General features: G+C 40.7%; 1 protein-coding gene across 9 annotated transcripts in view; it reads right to left on the bottom strand.

Moving 5' to 3' along the window:
• Positions 1–26,654, bottom strand: part of NR3C2 (nuclear receptor subfamily 3 group C member 2) — a 321,566-nt gene that overhangs the window by 48,192 nt on the left and 246,720 nt on the right. For all 9 annotated transcript variants that reach the window (XR_003094089.1, XM_025204306.1, XM_025204304.1 and 6 more), the window contains 2 exons: positions 9,151–9,501; positions 8,048–8,192 (listed from right to left, as the gene is read on the bottom strand). Coding sequence is in view for 8 of the 9 variants with exons in the window: in XM_025204306.1 (XP_025060091.1) it covers positions 8,048–8,192; positions 9,151–9,501 (496 nt within the window). In the remaining variant the exon portion in view is untranslated. The remainder of the gene's footprint in view (positions 1–8,047; positions 8,193–9,150; positions 9,502–26,654) is intronic.

Here is a 26,654-nt window from a genome sequence, read left to right as displayed (position 1 = left end):
ATATTGTTAGTGGAAATCAAAGTATTCATTTTATGGCAATATTTGGAGAAGAGAGAGATTTGATAGTGGACCAGTATTGCATCACAAATTTTAAGTCATCAAAAGCATCATACATCACCTGAAGCCACAGACTAAAGCCACTGAACTTCAACTACACCTTAATTGTTCAATTTTGTTATAAACTGAGCCTACCCTCAGGATGCTCCTTTGTAGCATTAAGATCTATCTGTACTGGACAAATACTCAAGCCTTTGTTTGAGGTCTATTCAGTCCTTGCTCAGGCAAAATTCTCCTTTAAGATTTGTCTGGGTAAGAATTTGAACTGAATGCTAACTTCAGGATCTGGCCCATTAACTTTTTTGTAGCTACTATTTGTACAGTAATTATGTATGATTACAGTATTGTTACTACATCAATCATGACATTGCATTTTTGTAATGTCATTTTTGAAAATGTCTCAAAGGACTTTAATATACCTCTTAAGTACATTACTCATGCCCATTTTACAGATGAATTAAACTGATACAGAGACACTAACTTTTCAAAAGCATTTAAGTAATTTAGTGCTCTGGCAGACATTACACTCATGCCATGATTAATGTGTTAATTGTGCCATAAATATGCAATATGACATACATGAAGCCAAGTTATGGCACCATAAAATGGCAAACCAGCCAACAAAGATGATCCATGTTGGCTGTTGACATGGAGATGCGGCTGTCCCCAATCTGAAACAAGACAGGGAGCCCTAGAGCTCCCTGCAACTCAATATGATTCCTGCCTTACCCTGATACCCGTGTGGGAGATGCAGGACAAGGCTCTTTAAAGTGCTGGTTCACAAAGAGCCCCAAGGCTTCCCATGACCTGGAAGGTTTCCTGCTTTGCCCTACCACACTTGTAGGAGGAACAGGGCAAAGCTCTTTAAAGTGCAGGGTAGCAAAGAGTCTTGGGTCCTGATTTGGGATTAGGCAAGGGAGCATGCCCAGGTCTCATTAACAGACCTGAGGCTGTTCTCTGCCCAGTCTTGGAGATCAGCCACAGGATGGATGTGTCCTGGACCCAGGGCAATGATTGGGCAAGGTCAGATCACATGATTTTGGGGGTGAGGCATAACATTCCTCAGACTCCAATTGTGTAACTGCCTTAGTGTCCACCAGCAGCCTGACAAACTTAAATCCCATTTGCAGAAGTGACTCAAGGACATGAGAAACCATGTTTCACTGAAAGTTCCTCCTCAGCCTTCTTTTCCTCAGGCTGAAGAGTCCCAGATCCCTCAGCCTTTCCTTGTATGGCTTGCATTTTAAGACTCTGATCACACAGGTGGCTCTTCTTTGGACTCTCTCGCATCCTTGTTAAAATGTGGTGCCCAGAACTGGATGCCAGATAGGGACCTACCCAAATCAAGGTGACAGATGGGCAATGCCACAGGCTAATTGTGGCATTGGCCCCCATTGTCATAGGCTTATTGTGTTGCCCCCCACCCTCCCCATACACACCTCTGATTGGCCCAGGGGCCCTGCCTGCCCTACCCCTCATCACTGAGAGGTAGTATTGGAGCTAAACTCTACTTTGCCACTAAAATATGTAAGTAGCACTTATGTAGTTTTTAGACATATAAATCCTGAAACTGTATTATACTTTGACCTGAATCATAGTATAATGACCTGAATCTAAATTTCTTATGTAGCTAAGTTTGTTAGCTGAGGCGGTACCTGATAGCAGCTTACCGCTACATTAGGGGAGTACATCAAAGGCTCGGTGAGCAACTGTTCACCAGGGCACCTGAGGGGAAAACCAGGAGTAATGCCCACAAACTCATGGAAGATCGATTCAGGCTCAACATTAGGAAAAACTTCACAGTCAGGGTGTCCAGACTGTGGAATAAGCTCCCTCCTACCCTGGAAAACTTCAAGAGGAGACTAGACCGTCACCTTGCTGGGGTCACCTGACCCCCAGTTATCTTTCCTGCTTGGTGCAGGGGGCTGGATTCAATGATCTTCCAAGGTCCCTTCCGGCCTTACAATCTATGAATCTTTGAATCTATACTGTACTATTCAGAAAGCCTTCTAGAGACAGTTGTAATTACAGTACTTCTTCATATAGGAATGGCCTGTTAGAAGAATTACCCAGAATCCTTAGCAGGATATCTGTGTTTCATAAGAAAGGGTATAAAAGACTGATGGATTGTTAGTAGAACATCTAAACATCTCTAATAGTCCTTCCAGAAAAATAAAGCCTTCATGCCAACACTATTCAGCATTCACTACCCCACCCTGTCTAATGGAACACGAACTGATTGTCTTCACCATCAAATCTTGCCTGAAATCACACTTCTCCAGGGACACCTCTCAGATCCCTTGACATAGAAAGACAGAGTGGGCACACTAATTATGGTGATTAACTTTTCAGTTCCCCTTGCTGGAAATGCAGGGTTGCTGTATATCTACACAGGTTAAGTAGAATAACTCCCTGTACCTGATCATATTAGCCTGGAAAAAGTAAAGACTAATTCAGAGATGTCTTAATGGCAGTGAAGCAAATCATAGTGAAGCAACAGTGCAGTGCAGTGAAGCAAAAGAGGGTGAAACCTCATCATGGAGCATCTGATGCATGGTTACTCCTGAGTCTTACTCCATAGGAAGCAAAACAAACTCTGTTCCATTCAGCCCTATTTACTGGGTAAAAGAGATCAAATGGACAGCTACCCTATATCAGATCTTCCCAAGTAAGTTTTCATTTCCAATGTATGCTAGAGAGTGAATGAATGGAAGCTAGAGGAAGAGAGAGATCAGGGAAGGAGTCAGAAGCAATGGGAGGAGCTGGATGAGAATATTAGAAATTAAAGCAGGGTAAAACTGGATTCGGAAGGAAGCCTGAAGGAGGAAAATTAAGCTGGGCAAGGAGGCTAATATTAGCATCACAAGTAGAAACATTACAAGCAACTAGATGAAGAGAAAATGATAGGACAGGGGATGGCAGATTGGAGGGGCAGAAGAGGTCAAACTGGAAAAATGGGTGGATGGGTATAAATTTGCTAGAAAGGTCTCCAGAGACCAGAATGGAATCCAAAATTCCTGGTTCTTACCACTCTTCTGCAAATGTTTATAAAGCCTGACAAAGTATCTTATCCCTGCCTATTTCATGGAGGGTTGCAGCATACTACTGCTATCAGCTACTCCATTAGCTGAGCTAGCAGAAGCATGTACCAGAAGTGGTCCCCAACAAGAGACCAACCCCACTGATGTCACATGACTGAATTTCTATGCATACTGCCACTTAACATTAGGAAACTGAATAAAAAATATATATATTTTTAAGAATATTAAGTTTGCAAAGTTGCACACAGAAAAATTAGGAAATGCAAAATGAATGCATGCCTATGATTATGCTTTATAGTACGTTTTTAATTATACAATTATATTCTATTTTTCCACAGGACGTCTTTCAGTGGTATAACTCATTTTTCATGACAAACACTGCATTGTGTAAAATACATGTTCAAACAATATATGGGGAAAGAGAGAAAGCGAGAGAGAGAGCCAGACAGACAGTGTTACTTGAAGAGATATAGTAGAATGGCACTTTTCATTTTATTCAACTTGCATTTTGTTCACTTGGCACAATTAAAGCAGTGGAAATATATGCATGATTTATGAAGACAAATAGTGCACTTATGCCTATGGACACTAGATGCAAGTGGAAGTTGGGTAGGTACACTGAGTCCTGTGTAACCCCAACATGGAACTCAACCCAAGAGTGGATTTGACACTATTAACATACCAGATTTTTTGATGATCAAAAGATGTACTTAACAGTTTGTAATTACAGAGACTGTCACTGATTGGTTGTCTTATTTGCAAGCCTTCAGAATAATAAGAAAAGCCTCACAGAATATAACCATGATATTATATACCCTGTTCAATAACTTCAAATGCAGAATTTCCTTTTACTCGCAGCACTTAGGAAAAGAATGAGAGAGAAATGTTTGTGAGAATAATAAAAAATGACAAACTTATTACTTTATTTTACCTTGTATAAAACAAAAAAAGCACTGCATATACACCTATAACTTTTTTCCAACTTGTACATTTGCTATAGTTCTAAACATGATGCTAGCTTCTTTTTATTCAATTATATTAATATAATTATTTTGTATCCATTGTTCATCAAATGAAAATGTTTATTATCGCTATATAAGCACTACAGGCAGGCCAGCATTCCAGCTTCTGACACCTTTCTACTACTCATGCAGGGGCAGAGAACAGCCTCTTCGGGTACAGGACAAGCACTGTTGAGCTACAGTTACTAGTGGCACTGGTTTGTCATCCAGCCTCAGATAACAGACCTAGCCAAATGCAAAGGGCAGTGCATGCTGCACTATCTTAAATGATGCATCAATAGCTGTGATCCCCTTACACCTGGTTTGGTGAAGCAATTCAGATTTCTGTTTATTATATGCAGTAGAATCCAAAGTTACATACTACTATGAAAAGAAACTTCAGCAATAGATAAGAGATAATCTGCAGAATTTTCACTGGATGACGTTACTTCATACCATCTGGATTTTTCTTTTAGAGATTTTATGGTATGCGAATGTGCATAAAAGTAACAGAGAAACATGATACGGTTCCACAAACATTGAAGTAACACATGCATAAAGTGAAGAAACAGAACTAAATGCCACCACAGAAAAATAAAGAGAATCTGCTTTAAATAATACAACCACGTTTCTGAGGTCCATAAACAAAGATTACAGGACAAATGGAAAATAGGAGGAAATTTTCAACTTGCATTACAAAATCACAAGTCTATTTTTAATTCTTTGATGGAAAAAGCAGTCCTAGAGATGCTCATGTCCTGTGTATTTTGCTGGATTTCAGTGTTTTGTGCCCCCCCTCCCGCCCCCTCCCACATACACACCCCCAAGTTGAGAAAGCCTTCACAGGCAGGATTTCCAGATTACACTGGAAATAATTTCTAATGGAGCATGACACAGTGGGCGTATCTACCTATGTGTCCCACTGCGCATTTGGTACTGCGCAGTCCTGGCAGTGTGTGGGTCATTTTCAACCCTGCTACACAGCAGCAACAAGCTACTGCACAGTAGTGGCAGTGTCATGGTTAGTGTCTGCCAATACTACGTCATCGTAGCTCATTGCTACAGTGATGTAGTGTCTCGTGTAGACGCGCCCAATGTTTTTTAGTTAGGTTTTTTTTAATGCTAGAATTTCTATATACTTATTCAATATACATTTTCATTTAATGTTATGGGTTTCCATTAATTTCCAATAATGCTTGTGTGTTTAATTTCTAACTTATACTTGATAAAGAAATGCATTTTATAAGCCTTGTAATTAAGACTCCCCATCATTCTTCTCCAGTATTAAATATGACCAAGGTTACAGAACTCTTTCCATTTTGGAGACAGAAGCCTATCCTTAATTTTTCAGGAGGTTGCCCCTAATATAAAAGCTCCTATCCCCATGATCTTACCATTGTCTGTGCACCCAAATCTATTTATCATTCAACATATCCTAAAGAAAAAGTAATTCTCAATGTATCCACTATTCCAAAAATTCAATTTCTTTACCATTTTCTAACCTCTCAAAATCCCTGGTGGCTGCTGATTTTTATAGCCCTGTAATTCATAGATTCATAGATTGTTAGGGACTGGAAGGGACCTCATAGTTCATCGGGTCCAGCCCCCCTGCTCTAGGCAGGAAGACAACTGGGGTCAAATGACCCAGTTAGGCGACTGTCTAGTTTCCTCTTGAAAACCACCAAGGTAGGAGACTGCACCACCTCTGGAGGGAGTTTATTCCACAGTCTGGTCACCCTGACTGTGAAGGAGTTTTTCCTGGTATTAAGCCTGAAGTGGCCTTCCAGGAGTTTGTATCTATTGGTCCTGGTCTTCCCCAGGGGTGCCCTAGTGAACAGTTGTTCACCAAGCTCCCGATGCATTCCTCTGATATAGTGGTAAGCTGCTATCAACGCCCCTCTCAACCTTTTCTTCTTTAGGTTAAAGAGGCTCAGGTCCCTCAGCCTTTCCTCGTATGGCTTGCCTTGAAAGTCCCTGATCATACGTGTGGCTCTTTTCTGGACCCTCTCAAGTTTTTCCACATCCTTATAGAAGTGCGGCGCCTGGAACTGGACATGATACTCCAACTGCGGTCTCACCAGTGCTGAGTACAGTGGGAGTATCACTTCCTTAGTTTTACACGAGATGTATCAGTTGATGCGTGCCAGCGTGTTATCTGCCCTGCTGGCCAGCGCATCACACTGACAGCTCATATTCATGCGATGGTCAATCATTACTCCTAGGTCCCTTTTGGCCGTGGTGCAAGTCAGGCTGTCACCCCCGAGCCTGTATGTATGTTGAGGGTTGTTTGCCTCCAGATGAAGCACCTTACACTTGGAAGTGTTAAACTTAACCTGGTTCTGGTTTGCCCAACTCTCTAGCCTGTCCAGGTCTGCCTGTATCTGCAACCTATCTTCTGCTGTGACCACCCTGCCCCATAATTTGGTGTCATCCGCGAACTTAGCCAGCAAGCTTTTCACTCCCCTGATATAATGACTGAGTATATCATTAAATATACATTTTTTATGAAGTTTGCTTTTTCAATTAGGTTTAGTAAGAGAATTTTTCCTCTGTGACCCCTCTCTGATACCCTAAATCAGGGAATGGTAACCTTTTGCCACCATGGGATATTGCTTGCAACCAAGCCCCTACCCCCACCCCTGAAACCATATGATGGTTGTTCACCAATAGTGGTGTGAAAGAAGTAGATAGAAATAGGCAGGCACTAAGACCCTGGGGATACCTCCTCTGCTGCCATGTTGCCATTCCCTGAACTGCCCCAGGATGGATCCAATCTTTTCATGGCCATAGGTTTCCAACCCCTGCCCTAAGTAATTTTTTAACTGATTTCAACAAGAAAAGAGTCTAAAAATAAAATTTCAACTACTTTAGTGAATCACAGCTACCTGTCCTCTTAGTCTAACCTCTTTTGTTAAAATGTATTGCTACAGAGTCAGATTCAGAAACTACTAAAATCAATGGAAAATCTCCTACCGACATTAATATGGGCCTTGGTTTAGACCAAGTATTCAAAAGCCATGCAATCACTATTAAGTAAAGAAAGAAAGATTGCCTAGCTGCACAGCAGCACACAGAAAAAATGCACCAATAACTTATTTCAGCATTTTTTTTCAAGAGAAATAATTCAGAATGTTTTAGTAAAACTGAGTCCTCAGCAAGAGTCTTTCCTTTTGCTTTTGTGGTCCATTCTTTTCCCACTATTTTTTTTCTCTAGTCCCTCCCTCCTATTTCACATTCATACTTTTAGAAAGAGTTATCTTCTGGGATGAGCAAGCAATGCTACTCCAATTTGCTTGCTGTATTTTTATTTTTATTTCCTGACTCTACCACTTCTGAATAAATGCTAGGGAAAGGAAATACAAATTAAATTAAATTCACCAAAGACACAGCACTAACACATGATCTTAAAATAGGAAGGAATGCACATGATTGGAAGGAACGGTTCCTCCAGTCTTTCTTAATGCATCATAAAACAAGTTACATTTTATAATAGAAAAACATTTTGGCTTGCAAAGATGGTTGCAAAGAAGGGTAATTATGATTGTCATGAAAACAGATTGAGCAGCTGTATACTGTTAACAAAAGAACCATTATACAAATCTGTTTACAAAAGCTTGCAATTTAAATATTCACATTTCCTAGAAATTAGATAGTCTTTCAAGCTATGATACATACCAAAAAAATACCCTTATGTATTAATGTTGGCTTCATATCAATCATATTTCAAAGGCTATCAGAGTGTCTCCTTTAGGGAACTCTCATCTCCATTTGCATCCGTAAAGAAAAGGAAAGAAGTACAATGTCCCTGCTGACAGTCCTTCGCTTGCTCAACTTCTATACATACATTTTCAAATTGCATTATCAGGATTTTTACTCTACATATTTATGTTTTAAAATCTCGTAAAACTCTCCAGCTTGCTTTGTAAAGGACAACAAACATATACTTACTCATCAAAGATCAGGTCAGGTGCAAAGTACAGGAATTGGCTGTTTGTATGTTTATAGGATCTCCAGCTCAAGGCAAATGATGATAGACACATCCATGAATATTGGATTAGAGTAATTTGGTCCTCAAGAGGCAAGTTTCTAAATCCTGAAGAACAGAACAAACTAAATTCAACATTTAAGTGTAATCTACTCCAGAGCACCCAATGGAATTACAGAAAGAGCTCAACACTTCCCTAACACAGTGTTTCCCAAACTTTTGATACCTGGGGCACACTTTTTTCTGGATTAAAATTGGCAGCACACTTTTTACATCCTAAAAGAAAGATCTAGATCTAGACATCCAGTCCACAAGGCTATATATGTAGGACTATTATATAAGGACTTAAACAGTGGTTCATATATTTTGGGCCTGGGGTCCAGATTAACAGTGTCAGGTCAGTCTGCAGGCGAGATCTGGTCTTTGGGCTCAATCCTGCATGTGGTACTAGCTTAGCTGGGGCCTGATGCAGCTGTGAGGGGCCAACCTGGCTGGGACCCAATCCAGTTGTGCATGGCTTAGAAATTTGATGGCAAGGGAGCAGTGGACCACTGAAGGGACCACTGAAGGCAAGGGACCACTGAATTTATGGACCCATGGGGAGCCCCATGGGCTGGACAACATGGCTCTGTGGGCCATATGATACAGTATCATGTTTTGCAACACACTTCCAATGCTCTCACAGAACACCAGTTTGCTGTGGCATACCCTTTGAGAATCACTGCCCTAAGAGATTATTTACCCTATGCTCAGGGAAACAACACTAACAGTTAAGCCTATGCTTACCATGTGCAGTTTAGAATAGTACAATTCTGAACAAAATGTACTTTACTTAGGTAGTTATTACCAATAACGAACAGAGTTCAGTTGTAATTTTTTATCACTAGCACCAGACACAGTTGCACTGACAATAAAATACAAATATTTATCACCTTTTCCATCGAGAGAAACCCATAAATATTTTTTAAATGTGTGCAGTAGGCTACAGACTAAATCCCAGTCAGACAAATGGCATATTAAGCCACAAAGCCTATTTAAAAATACATAAAGTAAATTACATTCCTACCTGGAAGTATCTTTGCCCACTTTACCACCTGAATCATCTGCTTGCCAGCAAGGCGGTTTAAAGTGGAAAGCAGGTACTCTGCTGTGTCTGGTTTTGAGCTGTCATATCCTGCATACACAATTTCAGGTTCAATGCTTTCAAGAATCTTAACAGGAGCTGGAGTAAGTGCTGGTGAAATAGATACGTGGGGAACAAGTGCTGTGTTTACAGATGGCTCTGTTACAGGAGCAATGTATGTAGTCCCTTCCTCTGGGCTTTGGGGTGGTGGTTGCTGCTGCTGCTGCTGCGGTTGAGGTTGTGACTGTTCTTCGTGCATCCCTTTCAACTTCCCCAACTTTTTGGACTTTCGGGCTGCAAAGAGGAAACAGGCAGTTACAGAAAGCTGAAATACCTTTTTGTTTATGAAAGCCTAAAGAAGTGATCATCTCGGGGTGGGGGGGGGGGGTTGTTTTTTTAAAGACATTAATATTGAAACCACCTTTACCTAATAAGCACATCAATGTCTGGACAGAGTAAAAACTGGAACACAGGCTGAAAAAAACTGTAAGTCTATCAATTAAACCTTAGGCTATACTATTAAATCTGTATCTCATCTGCATCTCTTGAACATTTTTCTAAGATACTGGTACATACATCAAATAAAGAAAAAGTCCAATCCTAGCTTACCTTTTCTACTTTATAAATATTAATTCTCTTATGAACACAAATCATTCTGGTTGCCCATTTGTTGTACCTCTTCAATAGTAAAAGAGTAATGCATTATAATTTGTATCTATGCTACATGTAATATATAAGCCCTATGCCTAGTTATTTGTTTCAATGAACCACTGCAAAAAAGTTTTTGATTAAGTGCATATCAATACAGGGTTTAATTCAAAGTCCCTGCTGGATTTTGTATTTATGTTTCTATAATTATTTTTAGCCCCATACCCTGCTCCTTTCCAACATTTATCATAAGCCACTTAATCTTTTAACCTAATTTAGTCAAACCCATTTTCAATAATTTGATCCTAGTCATAATCCTTTGTCACTGTAAATTGTTTGCCACCTTTGTATTTCACTCAGAAATTAGTCTTCTTCTCTGGTTACTTTCACAGTCACACTATAGTTAAACAAGAATACCAAGTCCCGTGTAACATTTATCACTCACTGCTATCAACAGCTGTCTACTGATTTGCATCCCAGGGGACAACAATAGCGGTATGTTTTCACTACATACAATGACACAGGAAAAAGGGTGGTTCTCTGTAGGCCCATTCTCTATAATGTAACATAGTCCATACACCGCTAAATGGACACAAAAAAAATCTTAAGTCTCCCATTCTGTAGATTAACTGTCACCAAAACTATACCACCTCTTGTGGATAAAGTCAGCCTATCAAGGAGCCCTATAACAATAGTAGTAAATTTGGTAAATTATTTTGCATTTAATTTTATACTTGTACAATTGGTCAAACCTTGTTTTTTGTATTTTATACAAATACAAGATGTCCCTGAATATAAGACAATCCCCCAAAATTAGATACTATATATGGAAAACTCATAAATTTGTTCTAATTTTCTAGGTACAGAATGTACTTATTGGAGGATTGCCTTGAATTTGTTCCTCTCCCAATGCTACAGCAGGGAAAATAAATTTTGGGGATCAATTTGGGTTTCCCCCTTGCCCTCTGCCCTGCCGCAACTTCCCCCCACAGCCCTTTCTCCTCTCCTTATAGTCAGAGCTTGCTCTCCCTGAGCACATAGAAGCGAGGGGCAAATTTTAAAACACTAGCTGCATCCCCACAAGCGGGGGCATAAGGTCGCCATTGGGAAAAAAATAGCAGCACAAATTTGTGCCGCTGCTTTTTGCCCAAGAGCATGCCCTTGCATGTGGGGTTAGCATGGGGAAAATGCTCCAGGTGGGGTAGGAGAGGCTGAAGCCAACACCTGGGTTGACCCCAGCAGCTTTACCTGGAATCCTGGGGGCTTCCCAGGGCTCCAGCAGGGGCAATCCAGCTGCACAGAGCCTGGCCAGCAGCCAGGAGTGTGGCTTTGGCTGGACAGGCTCCCGTTTAGAGTGCCGCACACTACTGCCACATGCACCACCCCGCTGTTTTCTGGTGTGTTTTTTTTTGACACTGGGAACTCCTGGTGTAAAAAAAAAGCACTGTGCTGCAAATCAGCAGTGCAGCAAATGCCTACATGTGTGGCATGTGTGATTTATAGCACTGAGGCACTGCAAACCACATGTGTGCTCATTTGGACGTTCCCACTAATTTTAAATTGAGCATGCCTGTAATCATTTGCATATACGCAGATTACTATATGTACTCACAGACTTAGCCCATTCAGAATTGATACATTTTTCCTTTTTTTTTTTTTTTTTTTTTAACTTCTGCAAGTTTTAGCACAGGTACTCCATAAACATGCTTGTGAGCAGCACTTTTTATACTTATACTATTATACATACTACTTATGCATAATATAAACCATGCACAATTTTAGTTCAAAAACCAAAAGGCTCATTATTTACCATAACATATTGGGCTGGGCCGGGCCGGGCCAGGCTGGGCCCCAGCAGAAATCAGCAGCATTTCAAGTCACAGCAACCCCGTAGCTCAGCAATGCTCAGTGTGTGTGTGTACTACAGATACGCCCCCCCCCAAAGGATCCATGTCCTAATTAGCCCCACTCATGACTAGAACTGGATGTTCTTCTCACGAGTCCTGGAATCCTCCAACAATGTATATGCAGATAAGGTGCAGGGCAACCTGGTCCAGCTCTACCTCATGGAACATAAAGCCACACTAATCATATGTGGCAAGCTGAGAGAGGGGCCAACAGAGGGATTCTGGATGAACTTTTTGAGGCTCCTTTTAGTGGTGATGTTTGCCACACATTTAAGGCTAGTGAAGAAACAGGAATAATTGAAAATGGAAAGAAAGGCACAGTTTAGCTTTGGGAGTGAAGTGGAAGTCTAAAGGTATTCAACGTAGTAGCTCACCATGACTTGAGGGCACATACTGCACAATACGCACTACCATATATCTTATTTAGATAGACTACACTGACCTATCCTTGTGTAGCCCTGATGCCGCTGCAAGATGTGCTACAGTATTAATGGAAGAGGGGTCAGAATGTTGCCATGCTAAATCTTGAGTTGGAGAAGGCCTATGATCTGCTATCCTATCGCTTCCTACTGGAGACACTGAAAAAGATGGGAATCCCTGCAATCTTTTGCACCTGCATAAAGGCACTATAACACCAACATGAGCAACAGGGTACTGGTGAATGGGTTCCTGACAGCTCTGACTGTGGTGGAGTCGGGCGTCAGGCACAGCTGCTCGCTCTACCCAATTCTGCCTATTTGCGCAATGGAACCACTAGCACAGTGGCTCAGACAGGACCCCGGGGGTCAGCACCATAAAAATCCCTGGAAGCAACGGGAAAGAGGCGAAAGTCTTCACTTATATGGATGACCTTAACATTATATGCAGGGACAAGGGTTTGGTATATGCAGGGACAATGTTTTGGTTGAAAGAGTGCTACAACACACCTAGGTATACAGAGCAGCAGCAGGGGCCAAGCTCAATATGAGAAAAAGCACCTGAGTAAGCTCGAGGACCTATCACCTCTGGGGTTCTCCATCCCCCATAAGGGTAAAGATCCTCAGGTTGGATTTTGACTCACAGAGCTGGTGGGAGAGAAGGCATAGGAAAAGATGGAGGCCAAAGACAGAGACGGGCTATGACAATCATGCTACCTGTCAATGGGGGGTGCATGTGGCACTGATGAAGGTGGTGCTACTACCAATACTTTAAAACATTGCCTTAGTCTTCCCACCCTCAAAGCAAGTCATTCACTGAAACCAAAGAGCCATGTGTATTTTCTTTTGGAACTCCACATGGGAGAAAGTGGCAAGGAAAGCTATACAAGCTATACAAAGTGAAATGGCCTGGAGGCAGAGGAATCCAGGTGTCCTACTCTGGACCATGTACATGAGCCAAGGTTGCCAACTGGTGACAGGGACTAAATCCAAAACAGCCAGCTTTGTCAAGTATTTTGCAGGGCAGCTGCTGAGACAGTGGCAGGGGGAAACAATGAAAAATGAAAGCCCATGGGCCACGATGTCCCCATGGTTCTATGAGGTCCTGAAATGCTTCCAGGAGAAATGCAAGTTGCATAATGCAGCCCTGGTGAACCACCACAAGATATGGGAGGTGGTAAGAGCAAGAGATACCATACCCCCTGTGGACTTACTACCTGGTGACAGCTGCCAGGCCACGTGGAAGCGAATCTTCCACAAGGACCTACAGCAGGAGCATAGAGACCTGAACTGACAGGCAGCCCACCAGGCACTCCCCATACAGGCATGGAAAAACAGTGCAGGGCAGAGAGGCCCACCAAACTGCCTGAGACAGACACACTGCTGGCAGGCAGAAACAATTGACCACCTCTTCTGGGAACACCCATACACCAGAGAGGTGTAGAAGAAAGTACATGCACTCCTCCTGATGATGACAGGTTTCAGAACCCTGATCAGAGTAGTGGTCCTCTGTGGGCACCTGACCAAATTACAAGGGGCCTGACAACCCATTTTGACCAGTTTATCTCCTGTTTCAGGTATGCCCTGAGGAACCTACTCACAAACAGGCACTTGGACCCCAAATTTGAGGACTGTATTAAAATAGGGCAGAGTGAAATGTATTGGTACTTCAGAAAGACAGAAGAGGACGGTGGGAATGAGATGTCAGGCTGCACATGGAAGAGAGGGGACTGGCATAGACTTTTTAAAGGCAAACCCTCTGAAGATGATAACGAGGAGAACAAAAGAGAAGACAGCGATGATGATGACATGATGATGATACTAAATATGGATTAAACTACTAGGCTATAAAATGATTAAATGGCTGCTTAATAATACTAATATTATCAATAGTAGTATTAGTGTTTCCCTGAACAGTAATCAGGAACTAGTATCAGCAGCCAACTGCTGACACCTGGAACTGGAAACTATTAAAACATATAAAAAGAAACAAGTCTTACCTTTAAAAGTTTATAATCAAAGAATATATTCTTACAGAAACTTAATGCATGTGCTTAACTTTACATATGATGAGTCAGTAGAATATTTAATGCATAAAGTTTATCATGTGTATAAGCTATTGAAAGATCAGAGCCTAAAAAAGACAAAAACAGATGAAGGGAGGAGGAACAAAACCAAACATAAAAGCAGAGCCGTGTGGGAACTAGAACTTTAATTTGACAGAAATTTTCAATTTTTGCCTGTTCCAAAACAGATCCAAAGCAAAAGATCTTGATATTTCCTGTGATATGAAATTCATTAAAAATATATATATTGAGGCTAAACAAAATGTTTATTTTAATAAAATTGAAATCCTTCATTCAAATTTTGACTTGATTTTATATACAGTGTTTTAAAAAAACTTGAAACAAATCAAACATTTTTAGTTGGCCAAATCATTTCTAGTTTTCCTTCCATAACGGGGGGAATTTCTGCAAAATGCTCTAGGATGAAACTTTCCTATTCATGCACATGGCTAAACCTCCTGTCTAGGCTCTCGTTTTATGGCAATGTCCTTTTCTCTGGCTTTTACAAAAAGGATGTTGCCCTACTCAGATCTGTTTATAATGGTTCTATGCAGTCATTTTCCTAGCCCATCATTTCACCCACATCAATTCCCTTTGAAGCCCTCCATGGTTCTCCTCTTTGCTATCTTATCAAATATAAGGTACTTTTCTGTCTTCACTTTCAAGATCTTTTATGCTTAGATTGAGCTCTAACCTACTATTTACTGTCAACACAAAGATTTCCAGAGTGCTGACAGAAGTGTTTTGTTGTATGATTGGCCCCCTGAAAGCATTCTACATCTGTGCCCTGACAGAAGTGCACAGCTGCAGAGCAGTTTAAAAGTGCCTGATCAAGCAAATGAACCCACATTCCATGAGGGTTCAGATAAAGGTGCTCCAAAACAGTGTGCCTTCACTAGCGGAGTACCTCATGAACTTCTGTCAGCGCATACCAGAAGTAGGGTTGGGCTCATCCCCACCCTGGGGTTCCTTGGGAGGCTCCAAACCACCTTGGGGGGAGGCTCCAATCCACCAGCCCCTACCCCCTCCAATGTGGGCAGGGTAAACCCCAAACCAAGCTCCCTCCCTTCCCCCCCATCCCATCCTGAAGATAGCACCAGAACTGGGGGGGGGTGGGGGTGGTTAGAGGAGAGAGGCTGCAGACTCACAGCCAGCTCCAATGTGGAGCTCAATCCTCCACCCTCCTGGACCCAATAGAAAACATCTGTTGGGTTGGGGGGATCACTGTAATTTATGGAGCTTCCTGTGAAGCACCATGAGTTACAGTGGGGGCTGCATGTCTGTCAGCACCTCCACTTCCAACGAGCTCATAATGCCATGCTATCCTTCATCCACTGCTTCTTACAATTTCAAATAAATACTTTAGCACTCTACCACAGTGCCATAAAAGTTGGGAAAAGCTCCCCATAAATATCTACAAATTTTTTGTTTTCCTTCAAATTTCACCTTAAAACTCTCCTTTGCCTGGAAGCTTACAAAAAAACTGTCAATGATTAAGATGCTAATATTCTGAGACTACTGTTTCTCCTGTTGAGCAGAACTCCTGATTCTTGTACTCCCCTGGCTGGCTGTACTCACTGTTGTGTCCTGAAAAAGACACTTCATTACTATATTACAAACTCTTTGAGGCAGAAACTGTCTCTTCTGTATAGCACCTGCCACAGTGGGGTCTTAGACTCTGACTAGGACTAAATGTAATAAAAGTTATTTTGAAGGCATCTTACATATTGAGATAATACTTTAACTTCTAAGAATCTTAGTTCAAGATGAGTGTGCCAACTCAGAAATAGTGTCATCAGTCCACAAGACTGTGACAGGAATGAATTAATGATAATATTAAACAAGACTTCTAAGATACAGAGCCTAATTCTATTGTTGGGATCCAGTCCTAGGCGCACACGCTTCCATGGACAGTAGAGGTGTGTGAAACAGGTCATATTTCATTCGGATTCAGCCCAAATTGGGGACAGTGATTCAATTAGTGGATTTGGGTCACAGTTCCTGATTGGATTTGGCTGAATCCGAATCTGAAGATTCAATGCTGATTTGGAGAATCAGCAATTCTGCCATAGACACAGCTTTAAATGTTTTTTCTACATACCTTGAGGTACCAGGTGTGGCTCATGAACTCTGCAATGGGGGGAAGAATGGAGAATCCCACAGGAGTGCAGGAGGGGGGGAGAGGGGGAGGGGTCCTGTGCGCTTAGCGGTGAATCCTTAAGTGGACCGGAGGTACTTCCAGTCCATTTCCAGGTCCCACCACTGAGCGCACAGGGGGGGCCTCCCCGTGCCCTCCCTGCCCCAGCTCAGTGACCAGCTGAAGGGGGACCCTGGGTGCTCCCCCAGACCCAGGAGGCACCAGTTGTTGAGCTGGGGGGACGTGGAGGTGGGGATCTCCCGCACACTCCCTGGGAGGCCCAGAAGTGGACTGGAAGTGCTTCTGGTCCACTTCTGGGTCTGCTGCTGAGCACACTGGGGAGCCCCCGTGCTCCTGTGGGATGCTCCATCCGCCCCAGTATCTCAGCATTCATGAGCCGCCTGGTACCTTGAGGTATGTAGAAAAAACATTTAAAGCTGTGTCTACGTCCAAATCATCGAATCTCTCCAAGTCGATTTGGAGGGTTCTGATTTGATTAGAAGAAATTAAAGGGTCTCCTGATTCGATTAGGATTCAGAGATTCAGACACTGAATTGGGCCAAATCTCTGAGGAATCAAATCAGGGACCGAAGCTTTGCACAGACTTAATGGATAGCTCTACTGAAGTGAGCACTGTAGCCAATAGTATGTGCAGATTTACTTGGTAATTACATCTGAGCAGTCTCCTTCACATCAATACAACTAGATGGGTATAAGGAAGAGCAGAATTTGGTCCACTGACCACAGTTCTACCATCTGCTTCTCAATGGCAGTTGCCTGGATGCAGCTGAGAGAATTGTGACTGCTGTAACTTTTGTAATCTTGGCTTCATAAACACTGCATCTCATTTTATTAGGTTTTTAGTTTTATTTACTTCTCACTAGAGGTTGATTTACTATATTAATGATTTTTCTGTTATAAAATATATTCATATGTTCCCTTCTTCATTGCTTCACTTTACTATAAAAGATACTCCCACTCCTACAGTAGCTCTGTAGTACTGTATAACAGACTGTAGTTACTGTTCCATGTTAGTGTTACTGGCTGCTTCTTTGGCTGTTTATTAAACCTATAAGGCCCTTCCACTGTCTCCCTCCATGCAAATTCCTTTTTATTAAGCTATAATCAAAATGTAAACTGATCTAAAACTTAGTAAAAGTACAATCAAACAGTGCAAATAAAAATATGCTGGTGTGAAGGTCAATATTCTCAAATCTCATCATCTAACTTAATCACAGAACTAATAAAATATAAAAAATAAAATACGTTGAAGGTAAGACAAAAAATGTTCCGTAGCTAACTTTGGCAGTAGGCACCCAATGTACCACCAATCCTTTAACCATTTCTGGACACCCAGAGCCAGATCCTGTTCTGCCTAAGGCATCTAAGTAAACTTATGCACTTAAATTCAATTCTATTCCACTTTGTACAAGTCCTGAAAGATTAATGAACATATGTACTTTTGTAACACACCATCACCTTACCCTTAAGACTGAGTGACAAAAAAGCAGTGAGAAGGAGAGCCTACACCCCTTTTTTATTAACTGTTTTTCAAGGACTTGAGAAGGGTGGAAGAGAATACCACTGAGGAACATAAGTCCATTTATAGATCTAATTGGTAGAACAGAATCTGACCCCAAGGAGGTACTCACCTAGGCTTACTTCTGCTCACTTTCATCAAATGAGTATTCCCACTGGTGGCACACAATGTCCTTTCTTTGATTCCCCTTTCCTAGCAGTTTTTTAGATGCCATAGAATGAAATGAGTTGTTATTCAATAAGGAAACCCTACAAAGCAGCAAATTATCTTACATTTTGATAAACAGTCTTACTCTCTTTCTTCCCCTTCTTCTCTCTCCACCCCATCTTGGGATACAATGTGCTGTGCTGGATTCCAAACAGCCAGAGTAGACAATGTTATTCAACTTCTCCGTAAAGTGAGTGAAAATGCATTTGTTCCCAATTGGTATAGTTATAGGTATAGTACTGCACATAGTGGTGAAATCACTGTGAGTATTAAGCAAAGTTTATGTTTATCTTAAAAAGGCAAAGCTGAACTTGCACATTTTCCAACAAAATAAATCCCAAAAGCAAAGCTGGGATGTCCAAGTTCAGCAAAATACTTGATAATGAGTTAACAGAGCTATTCATCACTGGGAAGTGTTTAAAAATAGGCTTGAAGGAGTAAAGAAGAACCAAATATCTCTGCTTACTGTTATTGTTCAGTTAGTTTTATTCAGCTCCATATTTTTCTTCCACTATCACAATGTGGCTAAGAGTAAGATTTTTATGCATCTTGTGTGCAGAAACAAAAGTTTCATTTTCATCTGTGACCATACCACAATGCAAACTGAACTGGTTTGGTTTCTCCTAAATACATCTAGCAACTTAGCTAAAGTGATTAAACATTTATCAAGACATATTTTTTCTGTATATGCTCTCCAACATTCTTTTCCCCACCTTTTAAAATGTTTTATTCCATTATGAAACAGTCATAAAAAGTGTTTCAGTTTAATTTTCTTCCATTATGATGCCTTTAAAATAAAGCTGAGAAAAACATTACTGCTTGACAGTCATGTTTACAGTGAAAAAAAATTCATTTGGTTTCATGCCAAGACTCTAGCTTAACTAGTTTGGTAACTCCCACAGAAACCAGGAGCTGACTACAGAAAATGTAATATAAACCTCTGTGAAGTGCTTCAAGTTTAACTTTTTAGGGTGTGTTTCAAATTTGTTCTTTAACTAGATTAACAAATTAATAAGGCACCTCAAAATTAAAGACAAAACAAGTACCATAAAATCTTTCCTACAGGATCACAATCTTTACAGTCACAACATGGATCAAAGGCAATCCTAAATATAGATAACTGTTAATCAAAAGCTAACATTTCTATCTTTCTTTTAAATTATCTGAACACTCCTTATCAAACACATTCATTGTCAAGATTCAGAGTGGGACATTTACATGGATGATAGGAATACTAATATTGTTCTGTATCAAACAAAAAGATTTTAAAGGGCATAAACAAGCTCATACTCAGGTTTTGAAGCCTATCAGTAACTATTAAGGGTTAGGAAAATATTTTCATGTGTATTACAAGGCAGCCAATAACTATTATTTACAGGTGCAGCATTTCTTACACTGTGTCTGTCCTGAAGCATCCAGTGCTTAGTATTATCAGAACCAAGATACCAGACTAGATGGACTATTATGCTGATCCAATATGGCAATTACTGTGCTCATAAACTTTCTTAAGACAGAATAACTGATAAAGAATAAGGAAATATTTTGAATGTTTGACATGGGTTTTTGTTAGATCAGGCTTCTAAGATGCCTAGCATTCTTATGCATCAGAAAAAATATATATATAATAAAAAAATATAGTGAAAACACAGAAAATAACAGAATGCTGGACTTGAGGAAGAAGGAAATTAGAGAGACTGTGTTAAACCTACTTTTAGTAGGTAGTCCTAACAGGAGTTCTAAGGAAACACCCCACCTCCCCCCGTCCTACTCCCATCCCACATTTATGACTTTGACAAGAAAAATAAGACTATTTCCTCAAAATGACCACACTGAAGGGTATGGGCTGACACAAGGCTCTTGGTTCCAAAGTGTGCATCCCCATCTCAGAGCAGTGGAATTTAACAAAAAGAAGCTTCCCCCAAATTAGAGCTTTGTAATTTTATGCTTCATCACCATTGTTGGTGATGATATAATACAGGATTGTGTACTGTTTAGTATGAATTGATAATATGACACTTCTGCTATTTTAGGCAAGTATGGGCTGGTAGCCAGACATATGAAATCTTTGAAAATATCTTGAACTGTAAATTTACCATAGTGCACAGGTTGTTTCTGGAGAGGACTAATTTCTACTCCCTCCCTATCGGTCTTCATGAAACACAGTTGAACTTTTACCAAGGTCACAAACATGGATTTAATGAACTATTTCATGTGCTTGCTATTAATATTTCTCATTTTTATTACTGTTATTGTTATTTAATAACAGGAAGCCACAAATGCTAGGGAACAGAGTGCTGCTAATTGGACATAATAGCATGCATAAATATGCTTAGCTGTATTATAATGCTATAATATCTTTTTTGCTACATTGCCTTTGTCCCCAAATGTACTATATATCTTTTCTTTTCATGAAGAGACATATCTAAGTAATATGAGATCCCATGTAAGTTTGTATGTGGGCAACTGCCTGGGACCCCCACAGGCAGGGTGTGCATGGCTGGGCGGATGGGGTGGGGCTGCAGGTGGGCGGAGGATGGCACCTGAGAGTGGGACAGGTGGTTGGGTCTGGGACCAGGATCACCAGGGTGGTGACAGCACGGGGCCAGTACCCAATGCAGAGCCATTATCCACTCCCTGCATATCCCTGCGACCTGTGCCGGTTCTGCAAGTAAGGGAGCAGCCACCAGAATGTGAGGGCAAGAGTGAGGCACTGCCATGCGGGCTGCCAGAAAGCCAAGTCCATCTGCTGCACTGCCCCACCACCATGGTGCCCAGCTCTGCTGACTACAATCCCCAGTGTGACCTGGGGACAGGGTGGACTGTGCTCTGTGCCAGGTGACACCTCCATCTCTGGGGGCAGTGGGACTGGCTGCATATGCCACAGCCCAGGCTGCCCCCTGCAGCTGGGCTGGGCAGGCCCCACGGACCCACCACGGGCTGGACAGAATCACTTGGCAGGCTAAAGCCAGCCTGTAGGTCGTATTTTGTTTACCCCTGCCTTACATACAAGCAGTTAAGTTTTTTTTCATAAATATCTTCAGAGAACACCTTGGTTGTTGCCCATCACAGACTAATTATTATTTGCCCAGCCTATTACTTGTCAAAGTTCCCAAAGTTAGTACTTTATTTATTTTAGTTGAAGCGTTGCACTCCACTTTATCCACTCTTTGCAAAGAATGTTTTAGTATGTGATATCAGAAGTGCACCATGAGGAGTTTTTTTGGAAGGAGAGAAACAACCAGCTTTCCAGCAACATACTGTCATGTCAGTCTCCCTTCCTGCAACCTCCCAAAGCAGTGATTGGATGTTTTATCCCAGTGGCTGATTTACATGTACCAGATCTACTACCATATAAAGTGGGGGGAAGGGGCTTACCAGACAGAATTAACAGACTAACAAATAATATGAAGTTAAAAAGGAGGAAAAGGAACTTACCCTACATTAGAGGCTCTGCAGTAAATGTTTAGATGTCCACTCCTTTTCTGCACTAAGTGGAAGCTAAACTGGGGCACTTGAGGCTGAAATGAATGAAACAGGGGTAAGCTTCCCTGGTTTAGCTTCCACTTACAGTGAGACAGGAAGGAACACATGAAACATTTACTGTAGGATAGCTGATATGCAGCCTTTCCCCCTTTCAACCCTTTATAATTTGTGCATTTGCCCACACCCAGAGAATCAGGCAGCTGACATGAGAAAAAAGGGAGAGACTAAATAATGGGTGTAAAAGGGGGAGAAATAACATGCTACAGGAGGGAAAGCACAGAAGATTCAATGGTACATATGGTGGGGAGGACAACTTACCAGGGGAGGAAACAAAGGAAGAGTGCAAAATCAGGAAAATACTACAGAAACTGAGCCAGTTCAGTGATCTGAGAGACTGGATCTCAGAGCTGTGGGCCAGTCAGAGGAGTTTTGCAGAAGTGTTTTGGATAAGGCTAGGGGCAAGAATTTTGTTCAATCAGGCAAGAAAAGGAGGTTTCAATAGTCAAAGTAAAATAATCATGGATTTGGTATAGGGTTTTGGTAAAGGGATTAATAAAGAAACATTAATAAATAAAAGATAAAGGGATTAATAAAGGGATTAACCAAAGACCTATTTTGAAGGCTCTCTGGGAAGAAACAACAAGATTTAGAACAACTTAAAAGTAAGATAAGGAGACACATGAGCAGAAAATTATACAAATGTTGTGAGTCTTAGGGATGAGGATAATAATAAAGTTGCCAACAAGGATCATTAAGTGGTTATTGGTGGAGACATGCTTTGGAAGCTCTTGTTAATTCTGTAATTAAATAATTTTGAGTTATTTTAGACTTTGCAGCCAAAAACTGGTGTTAACGAACATTTTTGGTATTTTGTTTGATTAGCATCTCTATCTTCTTTTTATCTTTCTCATTCACTGTTTTAATAATTTTCACTTTTTCTGAAGCAGGACTAGAATAGCCATTCTTAAGGGTAAATTTTGTCTCCTTTTACATGGGCTAAAGAGCAAGAGATCTTCAGTTTATTGTACAGATGTGGGGAAAAACTGTGCTGAAACTGCTTGGTAGGGTTCTTTTCTCTTTGAGGTAGCACAAAGCAAGATTCCAGGGGCAGGCCAAGAAAAGTCTGATCCACTGAGCTAAAAACTTGTAAAAGGAAGCTTCTACAAATTTGGCAGCTCCTATTATATCCCTTGGATAAGATCCCTTAGCTGCAGGAGTCCAGAGAAGGATTTTTGCCCTGCCTCAAGCACCACACACATGCCCAGGTTTTGTATTTTTTCAAAATGCTTTGGATTATTCCCCTTCCCCAATCTCTCTTCCCTGCTTTTGGGTTGAATGGACACCAGTTTGAAGTTCTGCATGCATTTTTCCAACACAGCCTCAATCATATCCTTTTTGTGGAATATGGAATGTAAGATAAGAAGAAGGTTTTTTTTGTGGGACATATCAATAGTAAGAGTTTCTTGTGATTTTACAGACAAAACTATAAAGATTTCAACCAGTATAGTTAATGAATATTAGGCCAATAAGTAGTGCTATACTTCTCCTTATATTATTGTAAGGAATTTATCCTAGAGAATTTATATTATAAAATTCATATTAAAAAAAAAAGGTAACAGGGAAATCTGTCTTAAAACTATTTTTCTTCCAAAAAGAGGCCTGTTACTGATAGCCTGGCAAGTATAAAGGCCAACTAAATGGCTCAGGTATGGCCCAGATCATTTTCTATATGGCCAGTTCTGATACTTTCAATATAAACCTTTTCACCTCCATTGCAGTATTTCAGACCTCCATTTTTAGGGCTTTTCTTTTCCTTTAAAAAAAATTCCTACAACTAGAAAAACAGTAGGACAATCAAATCACATCCCATTTTTCTCCATTCTTGTTTTTAAGTGTGCTGTATATCAAATTTAAATTTTTAAGTCTTTTTCTCACTCTGTAAGTGTTTAAATGAAAAGAATGTTAGTCTGTTACTACAGCGTCTACTACTATGGAGGTCCTTACTGAATGAAAGCCCTGTTTAACAACATATGCATACTGTTATGCTCTTTACATTTCCTAGACGACAAGTATAGTACTAAAACCAGCATGAAAAAAAAATTACAGATAGTACTGTGATAAAGTAATTGTCCCTATCTGCGAGGTTCATAATAATGAAAGCTTTGCTTTTCTACAGAAAAAAGATAGAAACCATAGTTAGAATTCAGTGAAATGAAATGGTGAACACAAATGTAGTATAAACTAAACTGGTAAGTTCCAAAATAATTCATACAGTTTTCATCCAAACTAATGTTTACTCTAAACCTTTTTCATTGTAGACCAGTTGAGTTTATTGGTGCAATTGATTGTACTTCCAGTCAAATCAACAGAAAATCTGTAAGCTAAGAAGTGTTTCTTTTCATTACTTTATATGCCTATCTGAACCTTCTAACAAGTCTTTATGGATGGGGGCAGAAATGACACAAACTGGTATAAGTGACCAGAAACCAGTTCAAATCTGAAACAATGGAAGTTCAGTGCACAAAAACTGCTTTCAAAATGGGTGAAACCAATTTAAGATAAACCTGGATAGATGTAGTATGAGACTTCACTGATTTAGGTTAAATTGGTGTGTTGAACTACTGTCCCAGATTCAAGTTAGCTCACAGTATCCCAGTATCTCAGGATGCTCTGCACCTCCCCCACAAACCCTCCCCTGACAGGGCGGGCAGGTTAGCCTTGGCCTAAGCTATCTACTCCAGTCGAGCAGGGAGGTGTGCTCTAGTGCTCCCCGGCTTCTAGCCTGGGCCACTGCAGGCATGTGGCTGTTTTTCCAGACTCAAAATTGAATATTTGTTCACTTGCTTCTCAGTTCAATCTACACAATTTAGACTAACCTGTGAAAACTAAATCAATTCAGCCTTGGGCTTTTTGACTAACTGTAAGGAAATACTCTAATGTCCAGAACAATGTAATGCTGCTCTAATAAATTGTCCTTTATTCTAGCCACCCCCTAGAGTATTGTAGAAGTGTATAGTAAGGAAAAAACAAATGTACAGTAACTAATGCCAAAAGTCAAATTAAATTTTTATCTGCCGCTTTAGAAATAATTCTGTCTTCCAAACTTTTAAAATAGCCAGGAACAACATCAACAGTCAGGGTATAAGACTCAAACAGTGAGGTAGTTTTGTGAATATTTTTGGGGGAGTTCATCCTTCCTAAATGAAAGGCACAGCCTGGAAGAAAACAGTAAGGAATGTGTTTGAAAATATACCAAGTGGGTAACAGAGAAGGGAGTGAAGTGGAAGAATACAAAGAGAAGCCACATGGTCAACGTGGCAAGCTAGGAAATTATTCTTCAGAAGCACTCTGACTGGATGTGGGCAGGATAAGATGGCATATGTCAAGGGTGGAGAAAAAGATGTTGCACTAATCAAGGCATGAGATGATGACAGCCTAGAGGAGAGACTTAGTTCTGTGGAAAGACAGACTGTTTTAGAGAAATTATACATAAAGAATCTGCAAGACTCATATGAAACATGGATGCGGAAACTGAGAGCGAGGCCTAAGGGCTTGTTGCATATTAGACTTAGAACATGTTTTATTTAGACTGTAGTAAACAGTACTACATGTTAAAAAGCTTTTTGATCAGCCACATGGTAATACTTGCTACAATCTAAATAAAACACTTCCTAAGCCAAAGCCTTTGAAGACTATGGTTTACCATGGTGTGCTATAGGGGCTATTTGTTGCTCCCAGCCCCCCACCACACTGAAGTCTCCTGACTGTATCACCTCCATGGAGATGTTAGCTCAGCATGAGCTAGGTAATGCTATCTGGAGATACTCCTCGCCAGTAAAGTCAAAACTTTGCTATGCTACAATGGGAATTAGTATGTGTTTTACTGCTTGAATGCTCAGATGCAAGAATTTTAAGTGCAGTTAACATTTCCTAAGCGTAATATGTAACAAGACCCTCAGTCTAAGTCAAGGATGATGTGCAGGCTACAACCTGATTGCCACACAAGATGATTGTAGTGTCCACCGTCTTCAAAAACAAAACAAAGGTCTTGGAAGGTAAGATTCAGAGCTCTGCTTTTGCCTGGCTGAACTCAAGCTGGTGGCTTGACACCCATGAGAAGATGTCAAACAGTGATAAAAAATGATTTCCAAAGACTATTATACCAGAAAACTTAGGTTGTCAGGGAAAATATCTGTTGCATTTTGCCTGTTTTTCAGTAATGTTTAAAGTGATAATGAGTTTATGAATGTTTCAAAGGGATATTACTCCCCTATAAGGAAACAACTTTTGACAAATGCCAATTAGCTTCCTGTTGAATTGAAATAAATCTTCTTTTGAATAAAAGCTTCTTAATTAGAAATGGCTAAAAGTCTGAAGTTCCCACCTGTGTATAATATTGTGAATAAAAATATCAAAATTGACATACTACAACCTTACTGTTAATCTTTGTGTTTATGTGTAAATTTTCATAAATTTTCATTAATCCCAGGATAAATGACATTTTTAAATGGTAATCCAATATGCAAAGAATTTTGTAAAAGTCCAAGAAAGAAAATTATGCTTCTGCTGAAAGTCAGCCATTATCAACTCCTTTCAGATGTTCATAGAACTAATATATTACTATTTACTTATTTATTCATTCTTCAATTATATATCAAATTCAGTGGAGTTGGAGCTTGGCATAAAACATTATTGTAACTATCCCTGAAATACAAGTTTTACAAAGGACTTGTACCTAAATGCAACTCGTAGAATGTCCAAAATTAGTCACCTACAATTCTTATGTTTACTATCCACTGTTACTTACTGTCCCAGGGGAGCGGGGATGCCGGGAGACCCCCGTGGCGGCAAAGGGGCCCGCTTACCTCCCGCAGGGCCAAAGGAGCCAAAAGGAGTCCACGCGCCGGCGCGGGCCGTCAGCCGGGCATTTATCCGGCTGCGGCTGAGCGGTGCGGGCGGGGCACACTGGCCGGGAGAGACAAAACACAGCCCCGCCGAGACAACAGCGCGGCTGAGAGGAGAGAGCTGGAGGGTGGAGCCCCA

Source organism: Alligator sinensis, unplaced genomic scaffold, assembly GCF_000455745.1.
Source record: "Alligator sinensis unplaced genomic scaffold, ASM45574v1 scaffold169_2, whole genome shotgun sequence".
NCBI lineage: Eukaryota > Metazoa > Chordata > Crocodylia > Alligatoridae > Alligator > Alligator sinensis.
The sequence above is the reverse complement of the archived record's forward strand: the minus strand, read 5'-3'. Positions and strand labels throughout refer to the sequence as shown.